The following is a 14631-nucleotide window of genomic DNA, read 5'->3' as shown; positions in this document are numbered from 1 at the left end:
AGCCAAGACAGCACAAAGAGCTTCAAACAATTTCAAAAAAGCAGGAGAACCGATTATTTCTCCTCCTGTTTCTATTCCTGTTCCGATTCGCATCCACGCACATTATTTGAAAGAAATGATTCAATATTGAAAATTCTTCAGAAGAAGCCGCCTTCATATTTCCATTTGATTTATTTGGTGCCAAGGATTTGAGAAAGCGAAGATCAAACGATTTCAATTTTCCGAGTTTGTGATTCAACAGGCTTTTTGACTTTTTGCTCTTTGCTTCAAACGGATGATTTGGAAACAATTTTTATTATTGGTCAAGATGATGTTCTTTCTGATGCGCAGTTATTTTGAATGAGGTGTCTTTTTCAATTTATTTTAAAAGGAGAAATTCATTATTTGTTATTTTCAATTAAACTGAAATTAATTCGACAGAACGAGTTGCGAGAGAGCGTTAGGGGCAGCTTATCTTGCTTTTTTTAAGATTAATTTTTTATTGTGTTTTAAAAAAAAATATCCAAGTTTTTTATTTTTTTATTTTGATTTTTGATCTTGGCTTTTTTATTGTTATGGCTTGATCGATTTATTCGATTTTTTCGAAGTTGTTATTTCCAGGACCAGCTCGCTGCTCGTCTTCCAAATTGCAACAATTTGATAGAGAAATTGTCTGAGAATCCATATTGATCAGCAAGAACATATGGGCGGAAGCTATTTCTCGTTTTGTTTGATCACATTAATTTTCATCCAGGATTGGTCTGTTCAGCTGGATTTTGATGAAACAACCGCAAGACAAGTTTCATGCATTCATGGGTACTCCTGCCGTCCGCTTTCTCAACAGGAGAATGAGAATATTGCCTGCAACAAAAAAGATAGCACAATTTCAAGCGTGCTTCGCAAAAGACAATATTCCTCAGCTCAAAGTCATTGCAGCATTCAGTTTCACTTGGATTTGGTCAATGCGTCTCTTTCGGCCTCTGAAGTGATTTTTCTTCAAAACACATCGACTCTCATGCAAATCGACAAGTTCAGCATTGTTTATTTGTCTGGCTGCACCTTCATTCAGAAAGGAAGAAATGCCATTTCGACAGTTCATTCAAGTTTTGGCAAAGTGCTATTTTCAAATATTTCAGCAAATGACGAGCACTGCCAAGGATTGCTGGCTCCTCTGACAACTTCGCCCAGTTCAGACAATTCGTTTTCTCCCGATGGATTCGTTGGCGTGACAAAATCAAGATTTTGCAGTGTTTCTATTCGTTGCAGGCCGTTTATTGCTTGTTCAGCGATTCATCAAATCAGCTTATCGTCTTCAATTCTTTGCAACATATCGACAACTCAAGCAGAAACTGGGGTTCAAACAAATGAAAATGCGCCTCAATGTATCAGCACGATTTATTCTTGCGTTTTCGAGACGGTCAGCGGTGTTTACACAAATGGAATCGCGCCAGGCGTGGAAGGACTTGGGCTTGAGTTGTTCAACAACACACATCAAAAATGCAAAAACGAAATGACAAAGGGGGTGCGCAGAACAGAAGCGATTGACACAACCATATCATATGAGGAATTTGCAAATATGACAACCCCAATACCAGAAGGAAAAATTGGAATACATGGAAATGAACCAGATATTTGTGGAAGCTGCGTATTTATGTACGGAAATAATATTGCATCATTAAAAATATCTCATTCAACATTTTGTAATTGTTCTGCTTCATACATTGGTGGGGCGATAGTTGCATATTCTATTGGATCTTTGGCTTTTTCAAATTGTTCATTTAATAATTGCAAGTCATCATCACACGGTGGAGCTGTTTTTGCAAGAGCTATTCGGCAATGCTACTCTTTTTCTGATTTAGTGATAGATAATTGTTCATCAAGTGTAGGAGGAGGAATAGTTGTTTATGATGGAATTCAACGAAGTACAGATTGTGTCGAAGCGTCTGAAGATGGCAAAAAATACATGTGCCACAACAACAGTTTTGTTGGTTGTTCAGCAACAAGTAGTGGAGGTGGCATTTCTTTGCTGAATTCTGTCACAAAAATGTTTCTCATGAAAAATTGTATTTTCTCTGATTGTACTGCCAGGAACAGCGCAAAAGGGGGAGGAATATTTATGAAAATTGAAGATCATAATACAACAGATCCGAAAATATTTTTCTTTTGTTTTTTTGCAAAAAACATAGCCGAAACAGAGAACTGCGGAAAAGATGTTTTTTTGAACGATACAAATGGAAAATGCGTGAATGAATCTCCGTTTGTGTTGTCATGCACACTCACTGATGGAGGATCGCAACTCATTCATTGCAATGCAAGCTGCCATGCGAATGATGAATGGCTGCCGTATGGGGTCAGCTCAAGGATTGTGGAGGAAGAGAACGGGAAAGACAGTGATTTGTGCGGATGCTTTTCGAACGAAGTGTGCCGGACAATGAAGCATGCGATAGAAAACAGCATGACGACTCAGAGCTGCGCAATCACAATGCTTTCTCGTGTGCACACATTGTTTGCAACTGATGGGGTGGCAGTGAACTCGAAGAAAGCAGTTGTGAGAGGGGAAGGTGAGGAGTCGACATCTCTTGAAGTCAGCCAGATCGATGCGATGCGAAGTCTTTTTGAAGTGACAAGTGGCTCACTGACAGTGGAGTTGCTCCACATTGCATTTGCCTGTGATCCAAAGTCGTCTCTTGCGAGAGTGAGCGAAAATGAAGGAGAATTGATTCTGACGAGCTTGGAAATCGATTCTGAAAGCGAGTCATTGGGAAGAGAGTTTGAGAGTCCGCTGGTGGTGATGGCTGGAGGGCATTTGATTGTGTCTGACAGCAAAATCAGATTCTTCAAGCTCGCTGAATGTTCGCTGCTGACCGTGCCAGTTGGATCGTATGTCCAGATGAGCAATACGACGATTGCAAATATCACGCGGAGTCAGGGAAGTGGGAGTGTGTTGGAGCACATTTTTGGTGAAGGAGAACGGCTTCGGATGGATGGATGCATTGTTGAGAACTGCAGAAGCAGGGATGATGGAGGATGCTTCAAGATCGATGTTGATGAAGAGAATGGGATCGAGCTTCGGAATTCGAGTGCAACAAATTGTGCGTGCTCGACTGAAAACGGAAAGGGGGGATGGCTGTGTGCAGGAACAGTCAAACTGAGCACTCAGATGGTGATTGGCGGAATGAAGTTTTCGGGCTGTGAAGGGTGGAAAGGGAAGTGTGTGTTTGTGGAAGCGCCAGAGCTTGCGAGGATTGTCAGCAAAGCCTCATTTAACTTCAGCATTGATGGAATGAGCGATGAAGATCTGATGGGATATGAAGGAGGGAACGGAGAATTTGATGTGTGCTTGTGGGTGTATTTTGTCGATGTTGTGTCGCCTGGGTATGTTGGAGGAGGCACAGCGCATGATTTCTCAGGATGTGGAGTTGAGAGATATCCATGCAGCACAATAAGCAAATTGGTGAATGCGAGGCATCGTGGAATGTCGAAGGCAATTGTTATCTGCGCTCCATTTGAATGGACAGAGCCAGTGACAATGAACACAGATGAATGGGATGTCAGAAGCGAGACGAATGAGCGTTTTATCGATATTGGGTTTGGTGCAGATGCTTCTTGGGAAGGACTGGTTGAAACGAGTGTGAGATGCAGTTTCAGCGACATTTCGTTTGAAGCAGTTGCAAAGCGTGAAGATTCGCACACAAGTGTGTTCATATGTGCAGATAGTGCGTTGACGCTGACACGCATTTCTGTGAAGGCCAAGGAAGAAGGGAGGGAATTGAACTATGGGGTGGTGTTTGGAAAGAAAGGAGTGATTTGCATCTCTTCTTTTTCGATCAAAAATGTTCAATTCGCTTCAGCAGCAATGTTTGGTGTCAGCGGGGAGAATTCTCATTGCCGGGTGGAAGGCATTTCTTGCTTGGAGTGCAGCGTGAGTGGAGAAAGGAATTTGATAGAAGTTGGCGAAGGGGCATGCTTCTCGATGAACGATTCGAGCATTGGAACAGAGACGATTATTGAAAACAGCGGAATAGCAGTTGAGGAAGGAAAAGGGGTGGAAATGAGAAATGTCTCAGTGAAGGGTATTCGCAGGAGGAAAGGAAATGGAGGAGGATTGCGAGTGAGAAGTCACAACAACGTGATGCTATCCTCATCGATCATTGTTGATTGCTGCAGCTTTGAGGAATGCGAGGTGAATGAGGGAGGCAAAGGAGGTGGGGGGATGTGGATATCTGCTGGACCACCTTCAGTTGTGAGAGTTAGTTCATGCTCATTTCTTTCATGCACATCCCCATTTGATGAGTCAGTGGGATTTGGTGGAGGGATTTTCTTTTCTCTGACAAGTCCAACAACAGACTATGTGATAAGTGGACCAATCTTTTCAGCAGATCAGAAGAATCGTGCGAAATATGGAACTGACTTGTTTGTGGAGTCAGAGAAACTGGGTGTCAGCACAACGAATGCCACGCTTCCCTTTTTGAAAGAAATGTCTCTTGATGATGTGAATTCGATGTGTGGGTATGATGGGAATGACAAGATGAATGTGATTTCTCTGTTGTATTTTATCTTCAATGTGGGGGATACCATTCACGTCTCGTCAGCAGCAGGGCTGGATGTTGCGCCATGTGGGTTTGCTGCATATCCGTGCAAAACAATTCAGAAATCTCTCCAGCGGCAGGAAGGAAGTGCCAAGAGCATGACGCTTCATGGCGATTATGAATTGTTGGAAGATGTGCTGCTGTGTGAGGAGGGAAGAGTTGAAATGAAAGGAACAGAAGAAAGGAGCATTGTGAATGCGAAAGGAGGCGATACAGCATCTGTGGGGGTTATCACGTTGGCAGAAGGTGAAGAAGTGGAATCAATGATTGCATTGCTCTCATTCAGGGTTGGAGGGAGTGTTAAGCAGCACATAGCCTTGATATCACAAGAATCAGCTGGGTGTCTTCGAGTGAGTTCATGCGATTTTGCCCAACAGCCAGGAGAAGCAATTGTTGGCTATTCGCTGTTGAAGTGCATGAATGGACAAGTGGAGATGAAGAGTGTGGATATCAGGAGTGTTCGATTCAGCATGTCGCAGATCATCATATGCGAGCAGAATGCGATTGCTTTGTTGGAGGACCTTTCTGTGCAAAACACATCAACCACATCATCTGATGGGCTTGTCAAACTGGGATCGATGTTTGTGACAATGTCAATGAAGCGTTGCACATTTGAAGCTCGAGCAGAGAAGTTGAGCTGTGTTGTGAAATGTGAAAGCGCAAAGACTGTTGAGCTGGAGAACTGCACATTCAGCAACTATTCTGAGCACAATGGAAATGGAAGTGCAGTTGAATGCAAAGTGAGGGCAGGGAGCAGGGTGATGATTGTGGGAGGGAAGGCAAGCCATTGCGGATGCATTGGAGGATTTGGAGGAGGGATATTTGCGCATGTGGAAATGGATGGGAAGTTGGGGGTTGGGAATTCGAGTGGGGAGATCACAGAGATAGCAAATTGCCGAGCCGAAGCACAATCTCGAAGAGGAGGATTTGGAGGAGGGATAAGTGTGAGTGTGGATGAAGGATTCAGCTCATTCGCGATTGAGAATGTGGGCTTCTCTGGGTGTTCGGCATCGCAAAATGGGAAGAATGTATTAGTTGAGGCGTGGAATCTGAGCAAAGCAGTGACTGTGCAGACGTTGAATTTTGGATTTAATACGGCGGTTGGAAGTGCAGATTTGGGTGAGTTGTGTGGGTTTGAGAACGAAAATGCGTTGTGTCCAATTCCTCTGGCGTTGTTTTTCAGAAAATTTTCTGGGCGGTGCTATGTGGGAGGAGGTGGAGTGGACTATCGGTTATGTGGGTATCAGGACTATCCATGCCAGACAATAGGATATGCAGGGGCTTCAAAATTCAACTCATCCGCAGCCAGCATTATTTTGCAGTCGACATTCACATTCAGAGACCAACTTCTGTTTGACTCACAGGATTATGAGATATTTGGGGAAGAAAATGCTACGATGATGAATGTGGCTGGTGGAGAGGGTGAGAAGGAAGAAGGGTTCATCGAGGTGAGGCGAACAGTTGGAATTGGGCAAATCACTTTCAGGCATCCAGCATCGTTGGGATCAAATCGAAGCAGCCTGATGCTGTGTGATGGAGGAACGCTGAATGTTGTTGACTGCTCATGTGAGCTCAACTCAGGATCAGGGCTGGACTGTTCGTTCAGCTATTTTGTGTGCAAAGGAGGGCAATTGGGGATTGAGCGGTTTGAAGCGAAGAATATAAAATTTGGCTTTGTTCCTTTGATGGTTGTTCGCAAAAGCGAGAGCATCGAAGCAAGAGTGTTGATGAGAGATGTGAGCTTGGAGAATGTGTCAACGAAAAGCGAAGCAGGTGTTGTTGAAGTTGATGGTGCAGATAAGTTTGAGATGAATAATTGTTCAGTGAGTGCATCGACATGTGAGAGCTGTTCGCTTGTTTCTGTTGCAAGGGTGAAAACGATGATGATGGGAAACAGCACAATGAGTGACTTTCAGCGGACAAATGGGTTTGGAGGAGTTGTTGTTGCGGTTGTGGAAGAAGGCGAAAAGACGATGATCGAAAAGTGCACGTTTGAAGGATGCAGCATTGAGGCAGCAAATATGAAAGGGGGTGTTGGTTATGTGAGTGTTGGAGGGGGTGGCGAAGTTGTGTTTGACTCAAACACCATCAGCAACAACAGCGTGGATGGAGAAACGGGGTTTGGAGGAGGGTTGCATGTTGAGCTGGAAACAAGTGAGGTGAAATACTCATTCAAAAAAGATGAGTTTGAAGGGAACGAGGCAAAGAAGGGGAAGCATCTTTATCTGATCTGCCCATTGCCAAGGGAGACTGTTGATCCGTTGCGATTCGATTCGTCGTTCAGGGAAGACATGAGAAATGAAGATGTGTGGGTGAAGAGTGGAGGCGATGGTCCAGCGGTAGATGAGACCCTGAAGAAATATCTGTTTGCATCGAGTGAGGAGATAATGTTTGTGGACGATGCAACGGGGGATGATAGGAAAACGTGTGGAACAGAACTGTATCCGTGCAAGACTGTGGATGATGGGTTTTTGAAGATGAAGAGCAACCAGACCACGATCCACGTTGTTGGGGCAGCAGTGCTTGGAGGAAGAATTGATCGAAATGGGACATCGCTCACTGTGCGAGGAGCAGCAGAGATATCCACGATTGATGTTGAAGATGGAGGATGCATTGTTCTGAAAAAAGGAAAAGGAACAACAACACTCACATTGAGTTCGTTGAGAGTTATTCTCCCAGGCAGAGCAACAGAACAATCGCTTGTGGCTGTGAGTGTGGGAAGGATGACGATTCGGGACTCGAATGTGGAGGGGAAAGAGGCGAATGGAAAAGAAACAGACATGTGGGTTGGGATTGCTGAAGGAGGGGAGATGCAACTGGTGAATGTGAGTGTGAAGGATGTTGTGGAAAGGGGGAAGAAGGGAGTGATTCTGATGAAGGGAGGGGAGCTGTATTGTGAAGCGTTGAAATTGAAGGAGATCTCAGCAGATGGAGAGGGGCTTATATGGGTGAGAGAGGATGCAGATGCATCGTTGAATCACTTTGCAGCAGAAAATTGCGAAGTGGGCAGTGGCTCGATTGTTTGTTTGAAAGGGGTGGGGGGGATATGTTCTGTGAGTGAAAGCAGATTTGAGAACTGTTCAAAACTTCATGGAGATGGAGGAGCAATTTGGTGTGAGATTGGAAAAGGGAAGATGACGATGAATGGAACAATGTTTGATTCGTGCTCAGTCGATGCTTTGAATGGCTATGGAGGAGCAGTGTATATGAAGGATGTTGGAAACACGAATCATGACTTTGTGTTTTCAGATCTGAACTTCATGGGAAATGGTGCCTTTGTGGGGAAAGATATGTTTGTGATGGCGAACAGTCTGAATGAATCGATTGCTCCATCAAAATTCATTTTTGAGTATTTTGACGATGCAGGCAGTGTGATTGCAGATCTGAAGGGGATGGATGCAGACTTGTTCAGTGGTGAGCCGATTGATCTTTTGCTGCTTCTGAAGGAAGCTCAACTGAGCACTGTTCACATCTCTTCTGAGGGAATGGACATTCTGGGATGTGGAATGGAAGAGCATCCGTGTGCCTTTTTTTGGCGAGCATATAGGAATCTGAATGCATTGGAGAGAAACAGAAATGTTGTTGTTTATGAATCGACAATGGTTGACAATCATTTTGACGCTTCATCGTTGTGTGTGAAGTCAAAGCAAGACGACCAATATGCAATGGTAGTGATGAAAGAAAACATCACAGAAACAAACGATGAATGGATATTCTTGAATGAAGATGAAGCACGGTTCGAGAGGATAATGCTCGCTGTTCCATCGCGTTTCAGCAGCAACATCGAGACTCTGATACTGTCGAGACCAGAAAGTGGGAGCATGACCTTGCTGAGCTGCGTATTTGAAAGCATCAACTCCACCAACAATCCAGTGGAGTTCAACCTGATTCGATCTGAAAGTGGGCTGGTGTCTGTTGATGGGTGCTCAGTTGACATCCATTTGTTTGCAAGAGTTCCATTTGAATTTCATTCGTCAGTGAGTTTGAATGGATTGAATGCGACAAATATTCAAGTGCCTTCGAGCATCACAGGAGGAGCCATGCATGCTGTTCTGATGAGCAGAGAAATGTTCAATGTTAACAGAACAAATGTTGTGAACTGCAGCTGCTCCACAACTTTGGGGAGAGGTGGAGGACTGTATGTGGACTGCTCACAGTCGCAGGCTGACACACCAATTGGCTTCTGCGAAGGAGTTGCAATACAAAAGAATGAAGCGTTTATTGGTTCAGATTTGTTTGTTGCTTCATTTGATTTGAACAAGACTGTCACTCCAACAACTTTTATGTTTTCATTTGATGATGTGAAGCATTCGCCAACGATGTTTTGTGGAAGTGACAAAGAGCACACCGACACGGATCTTTTCCGCTTTTTGGAGGGGTTCAGAAATGCAAGGGTGTTTGTATCTTCAAAGGGTTACGATGTGATGAGGTGTGGAAGCGAAGAAGATCCGTGTCTGACTTTGTGGAAAGGAATGGGGCAGATCGAAACAGGGTCTAAGCAGAAGAGACTTTTTATTGAGGGTTGGACAGAAATGGCAAACAGATACGACTTTTCAAACTTTGTGTTTGAGCCTCCGTGTGATGCTGTTGAGGAGCACAAGCGATCGGTGCTGCAGATTGTTAACCATCATGATGGAGAAGAAATATTGGGGATGAATGAAAGGAATGTTTCTTTCAACAAGATAGACATGGAAGTTTTCGAAGATGTCTGGAACAGGGCTGGAGGAGTGATTGTGAGCGAAAATGGAGTGCTTTCGTTCAGTGATTGCTCACTCAAGTCAATTGTCAGTGCAGAAAAGCAGATAGAAATATGTTTTGTTCAACTCAAGAGCGGAGTGGTTGATGCAGAAAAGTTGATAATTGAAAGCATGAGAATGAAGCAATCGATTGTTATGATTGAAGTGGGAAGCAATGCATATCTCAAAGATATTGAAGTGAAGTCCTGCATGCTTGTGGAAGGGTGTGTTGTTCAGATCGTTCACAAAGTGGTAGAGATGAAAAATGGAGATGGCTCCACGATTGAAGTGAATGGAAGTGTGTTTGGGTCAATAACAAGAAGCGGGATGGGATCAAGCGTGCTGGAAAGTGGGGATAACTGCGAGGTGTTGATGAAAGCAAACAACAGCGTTTTCGAGCTTTGCCGATCGAGCGAGTCAAGAAGAGGTGGGGTGATGTGCTTTGAGCTGAACAACGAAGGTTTGTTTGTGATAAGCAATTCGAAGGTGATGCAGTGTGGGTGCTCGACAGAAAGCGGGCGAGGGGGTGGCATGTATTTGAGTTCGCATCTGAGCGGCAAGCTTTTGTTTCTATTCCAGGGGATGAAATTTGAAGGAAATGTGGCAGAGACAGGGAAGGACATTTTTGTTGAGTGCACGAACATATCGGAACAGATCAACGAAAGCCAGTTCCGAATGGATTTGCGGGAGGGGGTCTTCAACAGGATTGGGGCGATCTATGGGATTGATCTGCTCCACTCTGAGCCAGTGGATCTGATCTCGTTCATCACAGTTTATCAATCGTCGATCATATTTGTGAATGGGAAGGATGGAAAAGGGAGAAACGACCGGCAGTGCGGGAGCTCTCGCGAGCCGTGCATGAGCATTGGATATGGATTTGATCATCTGGTGTTTGAGGATATTGTGCTGTTGGTGATCGATGGAGAGGGTGTTATTGAGAAAGAACTGGATCTGGATGAGATCAGTGTTCAATCTCGCTCGAGAAGCACATCCAAGATATCCTTTGACACGAGAATAAGCGCATCACGCGAGTATCTTCTTCAGACAAAGGAGCACGTGGAGCTTTCTTATTTGGAGTTCTTGTTTCCATCCAGAGGCTCATTCTGCCACAACGCTTTTCTCTGCTCGTCCAGCGGCTCGATCGTGATATCTTCGTGTATCTTTCACTTGGATGATGATGTTGGATCGTGTTCAATTTCAGAAGTGATGAGATTGGCAAACTGCAATTGCACAGTTGAGCACTGCATCATGGAGAACATCATTTGTGAGAAAATATGTCAGTGCGAAAATGCAGAAGTGAGCATAAGTGATCTTCGATTGAATCATGTTGACACAAAGAGTTGCTTTTGTTTCAGTGGAGATCAGCCAAATTCTGTTCTGATAAAAGAGTTGGAAATTGAAAACACTGTTTGCAGAGGGAATGTGCTTTTATTTTGCGATGACTCATATGCGGAGAGCGGACAATTCATTCAAGAAAATATTGTTTTATCGCTGTGTGAAATCAAAAACATCTCAATGGAAGGGTCAAATGGATCTGTTTTGATGATGAACTCACACACTCACACTTGCAGCATGGCAAATTGTTCGTTTTCAGAATGCCGAACGAGTGTCGAAAAGGGGGCGCTTGCAACATTTTCTGGTGTTTCATCGATCTCAGTTGATTCGTGTGTTTTTGAAGGACAGGCAATGACAAATTGCAACGAATTGGCTTCATCAAGAGAGATTTGTCACTGGAACGGATCATTGGTGGATATATGCAACAGTTCAGGAACTTTTGAAGACACAACGATTTCGAAAGGCTGTTTTGGAGGAATGACGATATTTGGAGGGGATGTGACGATAAGTGAAAGTGAGTTTGTGCTCAACAACCCCTCTATTGAAGGATATCCATCAGCACGGAGGAATGTGATTTGTGAAGGGAATGGGGAGTTGAATGTTGTGAGTGTGAAAGGGGGAGATGGAATGTTGCCAGATACATCGTTGTGGATTCTGAATGATGGATGCAATGTTGGAGGAATCATGGAGGAGCGAGCATCATCATTTTTCATTCCAGTTCTCGATTTTGTGGCAACAGAAGAGAATGGAAGCTATGTTGAGCTGACTTTCAAAGGATCGCTTTTGCTTCCATGCAATCTCTCTTTCGATATTGTTTCGCTGATTAATGATGTGAAAGCTATCGACCATTATTTGCTTGAAGAGTCAGGCTATGTGAACGAGACTGAGATGAATGGCAAAGTGCCTTTGTCTGTTGTTGCAGATGCGTCAGCTGAAACAGAAGTATGTGCAAGGATAGTGTTTGGCAATCACAAATATCCCTCTTTCACAACCTCATTTGTTTTGAAAAACAGGAGTGAAAGTGCTGGAAAAGGAGATGAAAAACTTGTTAAAGGAGAGAAAGAAGTGAAATCATCATGGGCTGTTTTTTGTCTGATATTTGTTGTTTTGTTTTTGATCGTTCTGATTGTGTCTGTGATATTCATTGTTCGATGGAGAAAGCAAAAGAGAAGAACAAAGGAATTGGAGGAGATTGTGAATGACACAGTGAGAAAGGATCCGAAGGCATTCGAGATGGTGACGATGGAGATGTCACCAGAGGAGCAGTGGAGAAGAGCAGAGAAAGAGGCTGAGAAGAAGAATGAAGAGAGGATAAAAAAGAGGGTTTATGATACGAATATGCAACACTCTGAGTCATCAGAGCATCTTCTATCTGAGAGTGGCTCAACCGAATACATCCTAGGAAGAGACTCAGACAAGATCCCACAATGGATGCTGGAGAAAGTGGATGAGAAAGAAGAAGAAGAGGAAACAAGAAAGAGAACACCATCACCATCAATTTCATCAACTTCAACAACTGATTCAGATTCAACATTTGTTCGATCGGAGAGTATGTGTCCAACCACATCTTCGATGTCTAATCTGGTGGATGCAATGGCCTGTTCGTCTCCTCATGAGAAGCTGATTGTGGACTTGAGAGATTCTCTGTTCATGTTGCTTCACGGGCTGAATAAGACAAAAGAGATGGCGATAGGCACTCTTCAGGAGAGGGAGCAAACAGCCGCACAGATCCTGTTCTGGGTGGCTAATCTAGCGCTTCACTCCTTTGATGAAATGGAAAATGGATTATCTTCTCTTTCCACTCTGAGTCCTCATATTGTTCTATTTTCTGAGCACATGATCATTTGCATTGTTATGCACTCTGACTTCTCATCTGATGATGATTCAGACTCATCATCCATTTCATCATCGACCGTTGTGACATCTGCCAGTGACAATGATGATGACAGTGACTCCCTTCCCTCATCGGCATTTGAGGATGATGAATACAACAGAAAAGAGTGTTTGAGGTGGAAGGCACCAGAGCTGCTGATGAACAAGAAGATGGGAGCAACAAAAGAATCAGTGGTATTCTCGATTGGGATGATGCTGTGGGAGTGCTTGACTCTTCAAATCCCGTTTGGGGAGTATGAAGGGGAAGTGGCTGGGCAGAAGATCGTGAATGGGGAGAGGCCAAACATGGAGATGATAAGAAGAAGCCGGTTGGAAAGGATTACGAAAACGATGATATCTCACTCCCCAAGCTCGCGAATCACACTGGCAGATGTGAAAAAAGGGTTGTTTGAGTTGTTTCCGTTGGAATCGAAAATGGTGACGATTTCAGATGCAATTGAGATTTATGGAACGAAAGAAGGGGAATATGAATGTGGAGAAGCTGGAGATGGGAATGTGGATGGGGACAGGCAAAGACAACAAGGACGCAGCACAGTCACAGAAACAGAAGCAGAAGAAGATCAATCAGCAAAAGCAAGATCAGAGGAAAAAGAGATCAGAATTTCATTTTTCCAATAAAAAAGGGCAATCCACACACTTATTGACATTTAATGAAGCATTTAATTTTGTTAATTGAACAGGATCAACTCAGATATTTTCAACAGTCAGAGAACATGGCACATGAAGAGAAATTTTCTTTTGGCAAAATTAAATAACGATATTCAATTCAAAAATGAGAACTCAAATATTGTGAGTTGGCTGCAAAAGAGTGAATACGAGACCATTAATGCTTGTTTTTCTGATAGAATATTGTTTATCTGTTTTTTATTGTGTAGATTAGTTTTTTGAAAAGAACGAGTTTCTGTTTTTATGTTTTCATCCATGTTTTGATTTCAACTTGTTTGTTTTTATTGAGTTTTATTTTTTTGTTATTCAGACCATTTTGTAATTCCTTTTTAAATCTGTTTTGAAAAAGTTGTGATTATGATTGTTTTCACAAATTGTGAGCAACTGCTTCTCAATGAGAAAGCACAGCAAACAATGTTTCGGTTTTCATTTTAACATACTAAACAACCAATTCATTTATATATATTTTTTAATTATCACTTCACATCAACGAAATAAAGAAAAAGGAGTGAAACAATTATTGAAACCATTGAAATATTGAGGCTTATTTTTTTTGATCAAAAACAAGCAAATTAATTTTTCTGAGAAAAATATAGGGTTACACTTTTTCCTCTGACCCTTTTTTTTTTCTCACCCTTTTTTTTGTGGAGCTGGCTACGGCTTTATACAAGCTTGTAGCCAACAAAAAATAACTAGAAATGTTTATTTTTATATATTTAACTTTTACAGAAAAATTTTTTTCGCACAATTTGTTTTTAACTTTAAGATCTCTGTATTTTTTAATTTTATTTTTTGATCATTAAATTGATGGTCTTTCCATGCTAATAACATTCTGGAAGTTTTAAGCTACACTGCCATTTCACTTCTTATCCTTTATATTGTTTTTATGACTTTTCACATTTCACAAGTTTCTTTTTCACTTGTTTTCTCATTTCATCGACTTTTCGAAAAAATGCAATATTTGATTGAATAAAAGACAATTTTTTAATTTCATTAGCTGTATCTTATTTTTAACTCAATAAATTGTTGGATACTCATACAAAATTTTGCTGAAAACAAGTTACTGGCTGAAAAAATCAAAACTTCTGAAATTGATGTTTTTCATTTTTCTATTTAAAATCAAATTTGAAAAACTTTTTTGTATATCAACATAATTAACATTTTATCATATATTAAGAATAATCTTAAAAATTTTTTCAAAAATTTCATCATTCCTTATGAAATTGCATTTTTTCGAAAAGTCGATGAAATTAGAAAACAAGTGAAAAAGAAACTTGTGAGATGTGAAAAGTTATAAAAATAATAAAAAGGATAAGATATGCAATGACGATGTAGCTTAAAACTTCCAGAATGTTATATTCATGGAAAGACCATCAATTTAATGATCAAAAAATAAAATTAAAAAATACAGAGATCTTAAAGTTAAAAACAAA

At 42.0% G+C, this 14631-nt stretch overlaps 1 protein-coding gene across 1 annotated transcript; it reads left to right on the top strand.

The window, feature by feature from the left end:
- Positions 1-682: 682 nt before the first annotated feature.
- On the top strand, positions 683-13730 carry MONOS_11862fu11863 (uncharacterized protein; the record flags this gene model as incomplete). Its single annotated transcript, XM_067864434.1, has 2 exons — positions 683-1958; positions 2166-13730. The coding sequence occupies 2 exons, from the start codon at positions 683-685 to the stop codon at positions 13148-13150; spliced, it is 12261 nt and encodes a 4086-aa protein (XP_067725117.1). The 3' UTR covers positions 13151-13730.
- Positions 13731-14631: the final 901 nt, after the last annotated feature.

Source organism: Monocercomonoides exilis (genome assembly GCF_001643675.1).
Source record: "Monocercomonoides exilis strain PA203 chromosome Unknown scaffold30-1206723, whole genome shotgun sequence".
Taxonomy (NCBI): Eukaryota; Preaxostyla; order Oxymonadida; family Polymastigidae; genus Monocercomonoides; species Monocercomonoides exilis.
This window is presented reverse-complemented; position numbering and strand designations above follow the sequence as displayed.